Source organism: Bidens hawaiensis, unplaced genomic scaffold (assembly GCF_021521415.1).
Source record: "Bidens hawaiensis isolate Kalapana, Puna unplaced genomic scaffold, B.hawaiensis_p1.1 tig00000458_1, whole genome shotgun sequence".
Classification (NCBI taxonomy): Eukaryota; Viridiplantae; Streptophyta; class Magnoliopsida; order Asterales; family Asteraceae; genus Bidens; species Bidens hawaiensis.
Window position 1 is genome coordinate 4474544 of NW_027491030.1, and position 15374 is coordinate 4489917.

General features: G+C 35.5%; 1 protein-coding gene across 1 annotated transcript; it reads right to left on the reverse strand.

The window, feature by feature from the left end:
* Positions 1–3290: 3290 nt before the first annotated feature.
* LOC143628830 (ERAD-associated E3 ubiquitin-protein ligase component HRD3A-like) lies at positions 3291–7098 on the reverse strand. Its single transcript, XM_077098311.1, has 6 exons — positions 6471–7098; positions 5269–5760; positions 4622–4837; positions 4209–4532; positions 3870–4112; positions 3291–3610 (listed from the first exon to the last, which is right to left on the reverse strand). The coding sequence occupies exons 1-6, from the start codon at positions 7050–7052 to the stop codon at positions 3410–3412; spliced, it is 2058 nt and encodes a 685-aa protein (XP_076954426.1). The 5' UTR covers positions 7053–7098; the 3' UTR covers positions 3291–3409.
* Between the last annotated feature and the right edge of the window lie 8276 nt (positions 7099–15374).

Sequence of the window (15374 nt, forward strand, 5' to 3'; positions counted from 1 at the left end):
TGATATACGTTGATGGTGCAACAACACAAGAAATCTGTTGCACAAAGTAATCATTTGGTACATCAATTAATTCACAGAATTGATATAAGATCAACCAACTGATTTGAATTGGTCAGTTTATCCGTTTGGGTTAGAAGTTGTTAACAGCCGGGGTGTTGCAGTGGCGAAGCTTGGACGAAGGCGTCGCGCCCGGGGGGGGGGGGTGGGTTGGACTTAAAATGTATGAAAAAAGTTTTGGTTGAAAATGGGGAAAGTTACTATGTATACATTTTTTTGGGTGAAAAACGGGTAAAATTATATTACTGCGTAAAAAGAAACTGGGTGGCCGGGCCATCCCTGGCCCTTATTATACTTTGCCCTTAGGTTGAATATTACTGGTTGTAACTAATTAATTGATTATTCTTTATAAGCATGCTTTAGAACCTTTTTGTATTTCAAGTTTTGTAAAACCAATTACGAGGTATTTTGTTACTAGACATGTGTGATATGTTTGGAATAAAGATTCATAAGAACTGGAAATTCTAGATTCCAATTTCACTTCATTTTCATTATTGACCAGTACCAATGCATTTGGTGAGATGACTGATATCATACTTGTACCTACAAATACTGATGCTGAATTACCTCCGAAAATGCTCCGCCCGGGTACCGATATTGTATGCAAAAATTCGGTAAATACATGTATCGAACCGTACCGGTGCTTGTATCAAATCCCCAAACCTCAAATTGTTGCTAACGAATCGGTACCAATGATACCATTTGCTCATACATGGTGGCGGTTTTTTTTTTTTTTTTTTTTTTTTTTTGGGGGGGGGGGGGGGGGGGGTGGGGTTGCATCTAACCAACGTCAGAGAGGGAAAATGAGAAAATTTTGTGTGTGGAAATTAACTTCGTTCTTGGTCATCGTGGCGGAGGCTTTTGATGAGGTCACTCGTCATGAACCCATGCATGTTAAGTTCTCAATTCATTGTTTCAAAAGCTCATATTGAGAATGCTCATTCAATAAGAGAGCTCGGATATCAATACGTTATTCGATCCGAGCACTCTTGGAACAAGTTCAACAACGGATCACGAAATCTTGGTTATCTTTACTATCTGATGAATGGGGTGTCTGCTTTAGAATTTCAAATCGTCCGCCTTGCACCCACCCCTCGAGTATATGCTTATTAGAAATCACACAAGGGTAGATTATAAACCTTTTGTAAAATGACCGCCCGTAACCCAATAATCCGTTTTAGGGATTGCCGACTTACCCATTCAATGACTTTGGCATTGGACGTTCCCCAAACGGGTATCGTCGGGTCGGGTGATTTCAATAATAGACGTATGTTGGCATTCCAGCCTTCATTCGCCTTTCATGGCCACCTATCTTTCCGGCTAAGGAATGGGAAATCCGTCTCTTGTTCGATTAATCCAATTTGCATTTCATCCGGGAAAAGCTATATTTTTTCTCAACAATGCCTTTGACATTTGATCGAATAGTGTTTCACCATATAGAAACATATTTGAAAATTATCGATAACTATCTTTATCGTTATTTGAGCCGCATCGTACAATTGTTTTCACTCGTGTCCACAACACTGAAATTCTTTTGGTTTTTGCCAGTGATGCTATTTCCACTAACCACACACAATGCTGATATTAAAGCGACATCTTCAGCAACATCCCATTTAGTGTCTCTCTTTGTTTTGCAGAATTCTGTGAAGTTCCAAGACCTTTAGTGACAAAATCTTGACTTAAATTTGGTAAAAGGTAGAGTTTTGACAGTACTAAATATTTGGATAATCTTCGGAATCTTCAAGTCTAAAATGAAGATTTGTACTTGAAGGATTCATAGCAGGAATCATAGCAGACAATATAAATCGAAAGAAATTACATATAACGGAAGATAGTGGATATGAAAGTGTCTAATATGATATCAAAAAAGGGTTCAAATAAGAATAAGTAGTTTCCTAAGAATGGTACGAACCAACAAATTTTTGACACTTGACACTACAAATTATGATGAAAGAACAATTCTAGGAAATTATGTCGGTTATAATGATTAAAGAGTAATTGTAGGAAACTATGTCGGTTATTGGTAATTTAATATCTCAACCGTTGATTACCATGATCCAGTGGCTATGATTTATTCCTAATATTCCTAGGAAACTACTTATTTTTAGGATAACTCTCCCCTTCGATATCATATTTATAGGAAAAAAATTGAACTATATAATCAGATAATGTTAGATGTTTTAGATAATAAGTTTTATCTAGAAAAATCTTATGAACCAATACAAAGTTGACAAGTGTCGGATAATATATTTTATATTAAAAATATATTTTTTACAAACTCTTTACTTTAAAAAAACTTATACCTGTGTGTTTTAAAATTTTTAAAACTGAACAAGACTATGTTTTTAAATTTGTTTTTTAAACTTAATTATTATTAGAAGTTATTAAAGAAACAATATTTAAATATTAAAGTTAAAATTAATTAGTGTGCAAGAAAAGTAAAAAAAAAAATTAAAAAGAGAGCCACTTATATATGTCATGTGGCATTAAAAACAGGTCGAAGAATTGTTTGCACGAGCGGTTCGTCTATTATTCTTGATTTTTTATTATCTTCTTTTTCAAACAGTGGTACAACACGACAACTTATGTGTGGTTCACCAATAAGAATGGTCTTTTAATGAGTTAATTACACAATTAGGCTTTATGGTTCGATCCACATCTTTGGAGAAGTTTAAAATATTGGGGGGGGGGGGGGGGTCTATATGTTTCTATTTTCTTAACAAGTGTTATGGGACTTCTAAAATGTTAAAAGTTTGTTTTTTCAGTCACGTCACGTTTTAAGATTTATTATTAACACCCGCCTTCCGATATCTGACCATATCAAGTTTCCATGTAGAGAAAATCACCAAAACCGGGACCGCCCAATACTCGACTGATCGCCAAGTCGAGCCAGGGTGCGAGCTTGAGCTCGAAATTAAATGAGGCGGCTCAGCTATGCTCAAGCTCGATTTTAAAGTTAAACAAGTCTAAGATCGAGCCAACAAACCGAGCAATGACTTGAGCCGAGCTTGGGACAGATTTGGCTCGGTTACAAAAATGAGCCAACTCGGCTCAGGTTGTTCCAAAAAAAGTTTTTTAGCTAGTTTATTCAAGCTTTAATCAAGCGAGTCACGAGCCCGAGTCTGAGCTGCGAGCTTTTTGAACAGCCCTAATTGTAGATTAAAGCTTAAAACACCTAGTTTGTATTAGATACTCTAAAATCTATCATCCATAAGTCTCAAAATCAATAATCTAAATAAAAAAAAGATCCTATATATGTTTCTTAATTCTTTTGGCATTTCCTGTATAGCTTGCAGTTTGGCTATCTGAACACATATATATGACCCAAAACACATGAGTCCAACTATATATTTTAATTAACAATATTACCATCAGGTACAGGCGGCGGAGCGGCTGCAGCGGCTTGCCGCCGCTTCCGCTCACGAAAGTAAAGAACCGTCAACAGACACACGAATAAGGTGAGAATCGTTGCGTTTCCTTCCTCCATTACAACGTTTTTTACCCATTCATCGACTTTTGGGAAAACACTCGGTAAAGAATCTATAACATCCACCTGTAATAAATCACACAGATTACAAAAATATAAATAATAATAATAAAAATAATACACAAATCATATATATAAACTTCTTAAAGGAGTCCTCGGGTTGCTTGGAAAATTGGTATTCGTTTACTTTGTAAAACCTCGTGTATCATTTTATTATAAATACTATTTACTAATATAACTTTTAAGCACTAGTTACTCATTTCCTTTTTTTTTTTTTTTGGGGGGGGGGGGGGTTAAAACATTCAAAATTGTAACGGAAACTCACGAGAAAAGTGTGTGGGTAGTTTCTTCGGACCCACAAGCTAGCGAGGGCCAACATCACGGGTAATTTAGCAGCAGGATCGACTTCTAGGGCTTGATCATAATAACGTTTTGCAAGATGAAGATCCAACGGTAACCCTTGCCCGTGTTCATGCATGTATCCTAAGTTAAACATAGCTTGACCATTTAATTGGGGTTTTGCATGCATATATGCATCTGCTGCCCGATCATAATCCCGTTCAGTACCCTACACAGATAAAAACAAAAAAAAATATCAACGTTTTTACATATAAAAACTGAAAAGCAAACAGAAAACAAAAATGAATGCATTAAAAGAACATACCCGACCATAGTAATACGCATCCCCGATTAGCAACGCGGCATGTTCGTTACCCTGTTCAGAAGCTTGCCACCATAACGAATGTGCTCGTTGATGTCTTTCTGAATCTGTACATAACCCTAATTCACCCATACACATACTAGATTCGCCATATTTATCAAGAATCCATGCTGCATTACTCTGTGCCACCTCATATCCTAATTCCGCCATTCTTGAATATAACAAAAAAGCCTGTCCTATTTCCCCTTTAAGATATGATTCTAATGCCCATCTTGATAATGAACTCCATGGGCCCCGTTCTGCCACTAGCTTATACAATGATGTCGCCTGAAATTAAATATTACCAAAAACAAAGATTAACGAATGCGTTATCTGTTTATTGCAATAATATTTTTCAAACAGATGTACATGCATACCATTGGAATGTTCTTCTTTAGCCCTACACCAGTGTGAAACATTTTTGCCAGCTGGTAAAAGGCTTTTGGTTGACCAGCATTAGCTGCTAATATGAAACACTTGCAAGCTAGTTTCACATCTTTCTTAACACCGATTCCTTTGAGATGCATTACACCTAAGTTGTAATGGCCACCGGGTTCCTCATTTATAGCAGCTTTCTCAAAGTATTCTTTCGCCTGCAATCAAAATGATAATATTTTAATTAGATACCATAAAATCCATTTGCGACACAATTAATAACTTAAAAAAAACTAGAATTCGACTATGAAAAAGTGTCTGGATGGATTTTTCAAACAAAGTTATGATTCTAAATGTAGTGGGAAATCTTGGCAAAAGGTTTTAACTTTATGACATGCGTTATCAGTTCAAATTTGTTCGTGAAACGTCTGTGACAATATCAACATCAATATCAAACCTTGATTTGGTGAAGTAATGTGCAACATCAACAAACTAAAACTGTATCTATTTTCCACATCGATCTTGCCATACAAAGTTGAAACATAACTATTTTAATAAATGCACATTCCTAAAATGTGTATTTCAAAAGGGTAAATTTTGGCGTCTAGCTATTATATAAAGTCTTGATTCTAAGTTTCAGCAAACTTACTTTTGTGTAATTCTTTTGTTTGACTCCATAACCCTTGACATATAAATATCCCATCCCGTTATAAGCCGAATAAAGTTGCTGTTTGGATGCTAAGGTTAACCATTCAAAAGCCTTTGTGTAGTTCCGTTTAACTCCAGCACCTCGTGCATAAATCTCACCAAGAAGCTCCATAGACCTCGGTTCACCCTTGTCCACAGCTTTTAAAAACCATGATAACGCTTTCGAATGATCACGCCTCACTCCTCTTAATCCAAAGTAGTAAAATATCCCAATTTTATACATTGCTGATGCACTTCCTTTCTGTGCCTGATATTCCAATATCAAGAAATCTTCATCATCTTCCCCTTTGTATTTCCTCAGAGCATCTTTGTTCTCTTCTGCTCCGTTATGAATTCGAACTGGTTCAATCACTGGGGAGTCTTTTGAGATCAGGAAGCTATTAACAGCAGCTTCAGCTAGTTCAGCATACAAACCTACTGCCTTGTCATACAGCTGCAACAGATGAAATCATATCATTCACCCTAACAGAGAAAACAAATCATCAATCAATTTTCAAACTGTCAATAACTAGGCCTGCAAACGAACCGAACATTCATGAACTGTTCAGCTGGAAGCTCATTTCTTCTTACTAAATGAACGAACATGAACAAAAATTATTGTTCAGTTAATTAAATGAACGAACATGAAGACATGTTTTGTTCGTTTAAATTTTAATAAATACATAAGTAGTTACATTCATATATAAAAACATAAAAGGGGCTCTTTAAATTACACACACACACTAGATTACTTTTTATTGAATAAACTAATCATTGTGATCATCCACTAGAGTTTCTGTTCGTTTATAATTCGTCAATCATGTCATTTCTGTTTGTTTATATTTGTTCTTTTTATGTTCGTTTGTGTGTCTTTCATGTTCGTTTACATTCGTGAACTGTTCATTTAGCTTTCAAACGAACGCATATGAACAAACATTAACGACAACGAACACGCTCATTTTCTTAACGAACAAACATGAGCAAAAACATAAGTTCGCTTCTACGTTCATACGTCCGTGTTCCGTTAAAACTAAACAAAGTAAAAAACTAACACGAACAGGCCCCCGTTCATGTCCATTCACTTCGTTTACATGCCTACGACAATAATTCTAAGCCACCAACATACAAAACAAACATCATGTATACAAGTTAACTCTTAACAACCTCTTGCCTCGCATACATATACGCCCGCGCCAGCTTCGACTGCACATCACCTCCCTCCGCCGCAAAATAATGATACATAACCGCCTTCGCCTCACTCCGAGCCCTACCCATCCCTACACCATACACAAGCCCTAACAACGACTGCGCGTGCGGATTACCGGTCTTCGCAACCGATTCAATCTCCAATACAACATCCTCCAACTCTCCACCACCACTCACACTCACAGCATCAATTAGTTTCCGTACAATAGAATAGTACTCGTCTAACCTAGGGTTAGTACCGGAATTAAACTCGTCCGGTTCGAATATAACACGCCAGGAGGCTGGATCGGTGGAATTGGATTCGTCCGGTTCGTTTGAACCGTTTGAATCGCCGAATTCGTCCCAGTCGTTGACGGATGATGGATCGTCGGAAGTGGTGGCGTCTACGGGAGTGTCGTTGAGGTCGTCTTGTGAGAGGATGAGGACGAATGGACGGGAATGTACGGTGGTGGTGGTGGTTGATAGGAGGAGGAAGGATATTATTATTATTATTGTTATAATTAGGTGGCCGGAGCAGTTAGGTTTCCGGCGAGTTCGCATTTCTGATTACTCCGGTGGTTTTGTTTTGATTGGTTTCTTGTTGGTTGGGTAAAAGATATTTCCGGTAATCCGGTTGATGACCAAAAAGTCAACAAAACACCGTCTTTTTTTAACGGGAATAATATTTACTAAAATGAACACGTAGACTCTACGGGTTCATTAGGGATGCAAACGAGTCGAGCTTGAATTGTTTTATAATTTTTTAAGTTGGGTTTGGCTTGTTTAATGTTTATTAATTAACTTTTGTATATTTAGGGTCTGTTTGGTATGGGGTAATGGAATAGACGACGGAATAGAATGGACGTGGTAATGGAATGGGTTATTACCATTCCAATGAAATGTTTGGTTACCATATGGGAATGAAATGAATCATTACTTTGTATTGTTAGTAGATAAGAACAAAAAATAAAAAAATAAAATTAAAATGGTAGTGAGTGGTGGGAGCGGTGGCGGTAACGGTGGAGGTGGTGGTGGCGGGTAACAGTGGTGGTGGGCAACGGTGACGGTGACGGTGGGCGGCGTGTGTGATGGTGGGGGCGATAATTGATGGATCCGGCGGGCGGCTGGAGGTGGTGGGTGGCTGGCACTGATGGCGATGGTTTGTGGAGGTGGGTGGTGGCGGCGGTGGACGCCGATGGTGGTGGTAGTGACAGCGGTGTCGGTGGACAGCATGTGTGATGGTGGGGCGATGGTTGATATATGCGGCAGGTGGCTGGCGGTGCTGGGTGGCTGGCACCGATGGTGATGGTTGGTGGAGGTGGGTGGTGGCGGCGGTGGGCGGCAGTAGACGGCGGTGGTTGGTGGTTGTGACATTCTTCAAATTTGAGTCTCGATTTATATTCGTTTTGTAAACTTTCATATTGTAAACCCGACTCAATACTTTTACAACCTTATATAATTATTGTATAATATTATTATATACCTCGACCATAATTATCGATGTCTGTCATATTATAGTGTCGTTAAGAAAACATAGAGGGTTTAAACTGATTTTCGTAAAACTCGTTATAAGCCTTGGAAACCTTTAATCTCATATTAAACATTTATTGAAACTTGAGGGGCCAAAGGGGTAACTTTTATACCCACCTATATATACAAACAAAACCTAATCCTAATCTTATTCATCTAGCCGCCACCCACCCTCCAGCCGATTTCCGGCCACCTGTTTCCCGTCTCCGGCGACACACACCACCGCCGGCCACCTTACTCTCCTTCTCTCCGACGCACCACCACCTCACCTCCCTCAACCCCACACCTCCAACCGCACTCTCCTCCCCTCCCTCGCGTTTCCGGCACGACACTCCCTCAAGGATCGTTTTTTTCCGGCGACCGGGCACCACCATCTTCGTCTCTCTCTGCTCTCGGCTCTCTCTGCTCTCGTCTCTCTCCCTCTTGTATCTCTCTCTCTCTTCTCTCTTCGTTTTCGTTTGCCGGCCGAAATTTGGCTTCGACGACCCATGTTTCTCATCATAAAAAAGGTATATAAATTTAGGCCTTGGCGTTATTGGTTTTTATATATCGATTATAGGATTTAAACTTGTTAATAATTGGTTTTATCTTTCGGTCATATTCTTTGTAACGAGTTGGATGTGTATTGGATTGTTTGTATAGGGAAAAAAGATGAACAACGGGTTCGAGTCTAATCCTAGACCGGTTTCGGTGTTATTTTTATACTTAACAAAATTTTATTACTATTAATACTAACATTACTATGTAAAGATTATTATTAGTATTATTTTGTTTAACTTATTATTATATGTATACATTATTATTAATATTATCATTATTATTATTAACAAGATTATTATTATCATTATTATTGTTTAACAAAACAATTATTATTATCATTATTTTCATAACAATAGATTATTATTATTATGATTATTAAGTAATATTATTGTGAATATTATCCACTTGTTTTATTAAACCGAAACCATGTCGGGCCTAGTTACCATTTAACGTCATCATTACTCGAGTTATATTTTTTTATCACTAATACTACTATTATTAAAATGTTATAAGTATTAGTTATTATTAATATGGCACATATAATAATAATAATAATAATAATAATAATAATAATTACTACTATTATTAGTTTTAACAACATTTCTCAATTGATAATATTTCTATGTATTATTATCATCTTTATCTTATATATATATATATATATATATATAACATTTTAAAATCATTATTATCAATTCTATCTTTATAATTAATAACATCATTATAAGCTTTATTATCTATTCATTTTTATAAAACTGAACTTTTATTTTAAACCCGTTTATTTCTATTTAATATTGGTAATTATTTAAAAGCCCAAATAAAATAATATTATTTTATTTTTAAATTGTCAATTAAGTACGAGTCCCTAATCATTAACAAACTAACCGGTAACCCGGTTAACAACCGAACCTTCTCATCCAATGTTTCAATGTAATTTCAACTAAAGTTCAAGTTCATTAATATATTTTATTTATTCGTTTTCAATTAGCTTTCAAGTCGGATTCGTTCGTGTCATTTACAAGCTTTCTAATTGTCGATAATTTATTATTTCCCGATTCGTCAATCGAGGTGAGTACTTTCATACCCCTTTTTCCATCTTCCGTTTTGGGGTGACATTTCATACTTATCAAACTAAATGCTTTATCTACTTGAATCTTAAACCCACAAACGTGATTGTATACATTACTTAAATACTTGCTTGATTTGGTGTTCTATGCTATATGTTTATGTGTTTATCGCTTTCAGTCATGGGGGAAGTCTATAAATCCGTGATCTATCTGGTATTCTCTTATAGCACGGTGTCGTTAACGTAATGCAATTAACGATATTCTATTAAATCCTAGACTACTTGGTAACCCCTTGTAGCTAGGTGGCGCTAACATAATTCTATTAGCGATTGCCAATTTATCCAAGTTGTTGCTTTTATTTATTGTTTTTGTATACAAGTTTTGTGGCTTTTATTACTATATATTTATATGCTCAAACTTATGAATTGCTCACCAACATTGGTGTTGACAAACTTTATTTTATGAAATGTTACAGGTTTGACTTTTGTTGACTCGAGGACTTGATGAGAAACGTTACCAAGACTATTAGGGTATTAGTAAAACGAACAATATAAATGTTACTTGTATTAAATTTGTTTGTGTGAACGAGAGGTGTTGATTATTGATTTATGAAATAAATGAGTTGATTAAATATTGTCACATTAAATAGTGTCTTGTGTATTTGTCTAATCACGTTGCACCCCGGCATGTTCCGCCTTTGGTCGGGGTGTGACAGTGGTGGTGGTGGGTGTTGATGTTGGGTGGTGGTGGTGTTGGGAGGGTGGTGAAGGTGATGTAGGGTGAAGGAGAGAATGGAATGAAAAAAAAACATGGGGTATGGATGGAATGAAATTGGGGTATTTTAGAGGGAATGAAATGAACTATGTAATGAGTCATTCCATTCATTTGGTCAACAAAACACACTATTTTCCATTCCATCATAATGGGTCGTTCCATTCCGTCCTCCATTCATGCATATCAAACGTTACCTTATAGTTATTTTTGTGTATTAATTTTCATTATAACTTTATATATATGCATAATAATATATGTTATTTAGTTATTTGTTTTCATAAAATTATATATATATCAAGTAATAATTATGAAATATATATATATGTAGGGAGGGGTTATTGTAAAAAGTAATGTTTTCCTAAAAAGTGTAGGAAGAAATCTGGGTTGTTAGCAGGGCCGTGCATCCTGTGCAACCGCACAAGGCCCAAAAATTTTTAGGGCCTAACATTTAAATAATGCAAGATATGTAATAGATAAATTAGATAAAAACAAAAATTAACTAAAAATGTCTTGTGACTCACATGGTATACTCCATTGTGTACATGATAATAGTAACTGCACTCTTTTTTTCAATTTTTCCAGAACTTGTATTGCATACTTTATGGGCTACATTCTTTTCTTTTTATTGCTTGGATCAACTTCTTTGTTTGTATTAGATCTTTTTATCTTATATGTATATCTAATATATAATTTTTTAAAGCAAAAGCACATAACTAAAGTTATAAAATTCGAATTTCGTGTATTTCAAAGAATAAAAAATAATTGTCTTTTTGTCCATTAGACTAATTCGAGCATTTTTTTGGTTTCCCATCAAAAATAATCTCAATATATAGGGGACAATATTTTTTCCTTGCACATGGCCCTTGAGGTGCCCCGCATCCTCAGAGACGGCACTGGTTGTTAGATCTTGTTAATCAATGGTCAAGATGGGAAGATGGAAAAAATTAAGGAGTGTCTAATTTTAACACGTGAAGTTGGTGTGTTAAAAGGCATTTTAGTCATACCAGGTATTATAATATGCTGAGTGTCAACTTATTAATCGTGGAAGCTCCTATTTTATGCAATCAGTTTCCAAAATACACTCAACAATAATATCTTCTTATATTATTCTGTAACATCTTCAAAATTTTGGTCCAAACTTGATAACTTAGTAAAGTTGAATGATCAAAATTATTCTTTAAATTAAGTAATAAGAAAACAAAGAATATAAAGCCTTTACCAATAAAAATACATATTATTAATATATATGTACGTAACGTACACGAGAATACTCACAAATATATACATATATGATGATAACAACTATAACATTGGTGTTTGTACATTTAAATTATGGTGCTCAAATCAACGTTCACCTAAAAAGTTAATTTATCCGTTTCACATTATTTGTTATACATAAACAAACTATTGAGGAAAGAAAATTAAATTAGTAAGTAGATAAGAAGAATGACCATATAGTAGAGAATATGGAAATGCATATTCTCTAGCCTTTACCAATAAAAATACATATTATTAATATATATGTACGTAACGTACACGAGAATACTCACAAATATATACATATATGATGATAACAACTATAACATGGGTGTTTGTACATTTAAATTATGGTGCTCAAATCAACGTTCACCTAAAAAGTTAATTTATCCATTTCACATTATTTGTTATACATAAACAAACTATTGAGGAAAGAAAAATAAATTAGTAAGTAGATAAGAAGAATGACCATATAGTATAGAATATGGAAATGCCACGAATTCAATATTGCCACTCATTTCTTTCAGATATCTTGCACATGTCAACTTAATCCATCATTATTATACTAATATATACATATCTTCAAATGAAAGAAAATCTAGATTTCATGGTTACCCACAAAATAAGCCGCCACAATTATTATATTAAAAACAATTTCAAAATCCAAGTATAAATATGTACCACATCTTCTAGTTCTTATAATTAAAACATGACAAATACATGAGTGCATCTTGAGGTGAATTAAGAGAATAGTACGAGTAATACAAGGATATATTGTAAGAGTGGCGAAGTTCTTCTACGATAGTAATGGTTAGTGGCGGTTACAAATATGAGCAGTGTAAATAAAAATGTAAGTCCAGCATGCCATCGCGATACGCGATGAGCTCAAGACAAAGGTCATCGGGATACGCGATGAACCTTGGTGAGTCAGCGGACACGTGTCAGCTTGTGGTATGACGGCGGAGGAATTGTGGCGTCGCGATACGCTACGGGATTTCTAAGACCCATCGCGTATTGCGAAGGGTTGCAAAATCAGCAATAAAAGGGGACTCACAGCTCATTCATTCTCACACCCAAAATCCTTTCTCTCTCTAGGATTACTCTCTCTACCTCGGTTTTCGTGTCTACCCGACAATTGTCACCTCGTAATCCGTGCCATACACCGACGATACCTCGAAGTGCGTGGCACCCGAAAATAACCCAGCAATCTATCTCGTATTACGTGCACAACACGACGACCACCATATGTCTCCTCGTTTTGCGTGCCAAGCTTTGAGGTTACGATAATCTAAGCTCTAGAACGCGATAGAAGAGTGGAAGTACTGCTCAATCAATCTTAGTAATCAAACTCCGAATAACCGTGTAAGGTAGGGGTTCTACCTAAGTTATTATTTTATTATTATATTTTATGGCTTAAACTATAGTCAGGGGTATAGCCCAAACCTTGATCATAAATATGTTTACATAAGCTTTAACATACAAGGATTTATAGTAATGTTTCTTTACAATTAAGAAACATATATTTTCATTCATAAGGATATAGTCAAAATATAGTTTCTTAACGATTAAGAAACATAGCATTTCATACGCAAGGAATATAGTAAAAACATTGTTTCTTTATGATTAAGAAACATAAGATTTTACATTCAATACTAGCAGTCAATGAATGTTTCTTCTTGAAGAAGAAACATATTATAGATGTTTCTTCATGAAGAAGAAACTCTGCATATGATTTGGTAAATAAACAGAAAGACTACAGGTCTCAATATTTTATTCAATTAAACAGATGATCATTAAAGGTTTAAAGCTATCAAAACCAGACTAAGGGTCTGTAGCCGGATCAGGTGACGATCCGGATATTTATAGACCTATTTTATTATAGGTCAATCAATCAATTAGTCAGTCAATCAATCATTTCATTCATAGTCAAGGTTTCAAACGAGATCACCATATCATTCAGAACAGACAATCACAGGTGAATACGTTCAAACCTTTTATAACGTGAATACGTTCAAACCTTTTATAACGTGAATACATTAACCTTTTTAATCAATCAAAACATATTTATACTCGACAAGATGAACGGGTGTTTGTCTTAACGAGTCAGTCAATGATTTCATGAGATTATATGATCTCTAAAACGTTATAATACAAAGTAGAGAATAAAATCAACTCAGACCGAATATGCATATGTCTGGATCCAAACATAACTGTTAAGTCCAATCAATCAATCAAGGCGAGGTAGCCATGGACTAAACGGTCATGACCAGTTCTCTTTTCAGGGTCGTTTGGCTCGGAGAATACCGTTATGTGTGTAGGGCAGTGGTACATATACCGGAAGTAGTAATGCTTCCGCTGAGGTTGTCAAGAAAACTATGTTTGTATTATAATGTCATTCAAAATGTTTTATTGAGTCATACGTGTTCACCAGCATATAGCTGACGTATTTTTCCCCACATTTCAGGAAAACAGATTAGCACAGGTAGCAAGACATTATAGACATTCATGGAGTTAGATACTCGCAAGGTAATGATGGCTCAGTTTTAAGTTATTAAAATATTGCAAACAGTATTTAATCAAGGTTTATAAATCAAACATTGGGTATTTATTATCCGAGAAGTTTTTCAAATAAATTAATATTTTATTCAACCAAAGTCTTCCGCTAAAAAAATAAACCGCAACTCTGATATATTTACAAAACATGTACCAACTTGTGGTCACACGCCTAGGTCCTAAACCAGGGTGTGACATATTCAAAATCATAAAGGAATATCGTCAACTATCTCTCCACCGTCAATTGATTCTCTCTCTCTCTCTCCATCGGCGTGATTAAAAAAAGCAGACCAAGGTTAGAAATTTTTTTTCGTCATTCAGTTCTTTTAGTCGACCATTTGTGGTGTGTCTTTGGTTAATCATCGGTGGGTTTTGTTTGATCGCATCACTTCCGATGTTAAATGGGTGTGTTTAATCGGAGTTGCAGGTGCAGAAGAATGGAGAAGAAGAAAACTCCATTAAAGGCATGCGCAATTATTAAGAAGAATTCAGGTGTGTTTTTAATGATTTAATTGTTTTTATTTAGTGATTTAATTGTTTTTAGTTGAAACCCCCAATTTCTAGGGTTCAGTATATTATCGGTTCCCTTATTTTCTTTATCAATTTGTTAACCCGTTTATAGCGGTGTGTGTTTCTGTAATCATCGATTGTTATTGTCGTCGGTGTTCTTAAGTTGGTGTGTCTGATTGACTGTGCAGTTGAACAATAATGGAGAAGATGAACACTCCGTTAAAGGCCCGCGCCATTATAAAGAAGAATCAAGGTGTGTTTTAGTGATTTAATTGTATGCGGTTGAAACCTCCAAATTCTAGGGTTTTAATAGTTGTCGGTTTTATGCTTTAATGATTTTGTGGAGTGTTTTTTATGTCAATAATTAGCGATTACATAGTGTTATTGTTTTTATAGTGTTTGATTGTTGTGTTTTAAAGTTAATACATGTCTGAAGTTAATACAGAGTGTTATTGTTGGTTTAGTTTGTGAGTGTTGGTTTTAAAGTTAGCTGCGGGAATACCCAGATGCAAAAGTGTGTTATGTAGTGTAGAACCGAAAGTGTGTTTTGTTAGTTGTGTTGTGTTATGGTAATCGGGTAAGAAAGGTTTGTGTTTTTGTGTTGTTTAAATGTAGTCTTGTGATTTTCAAGTCTTCTGTTTGTATGGTGAGG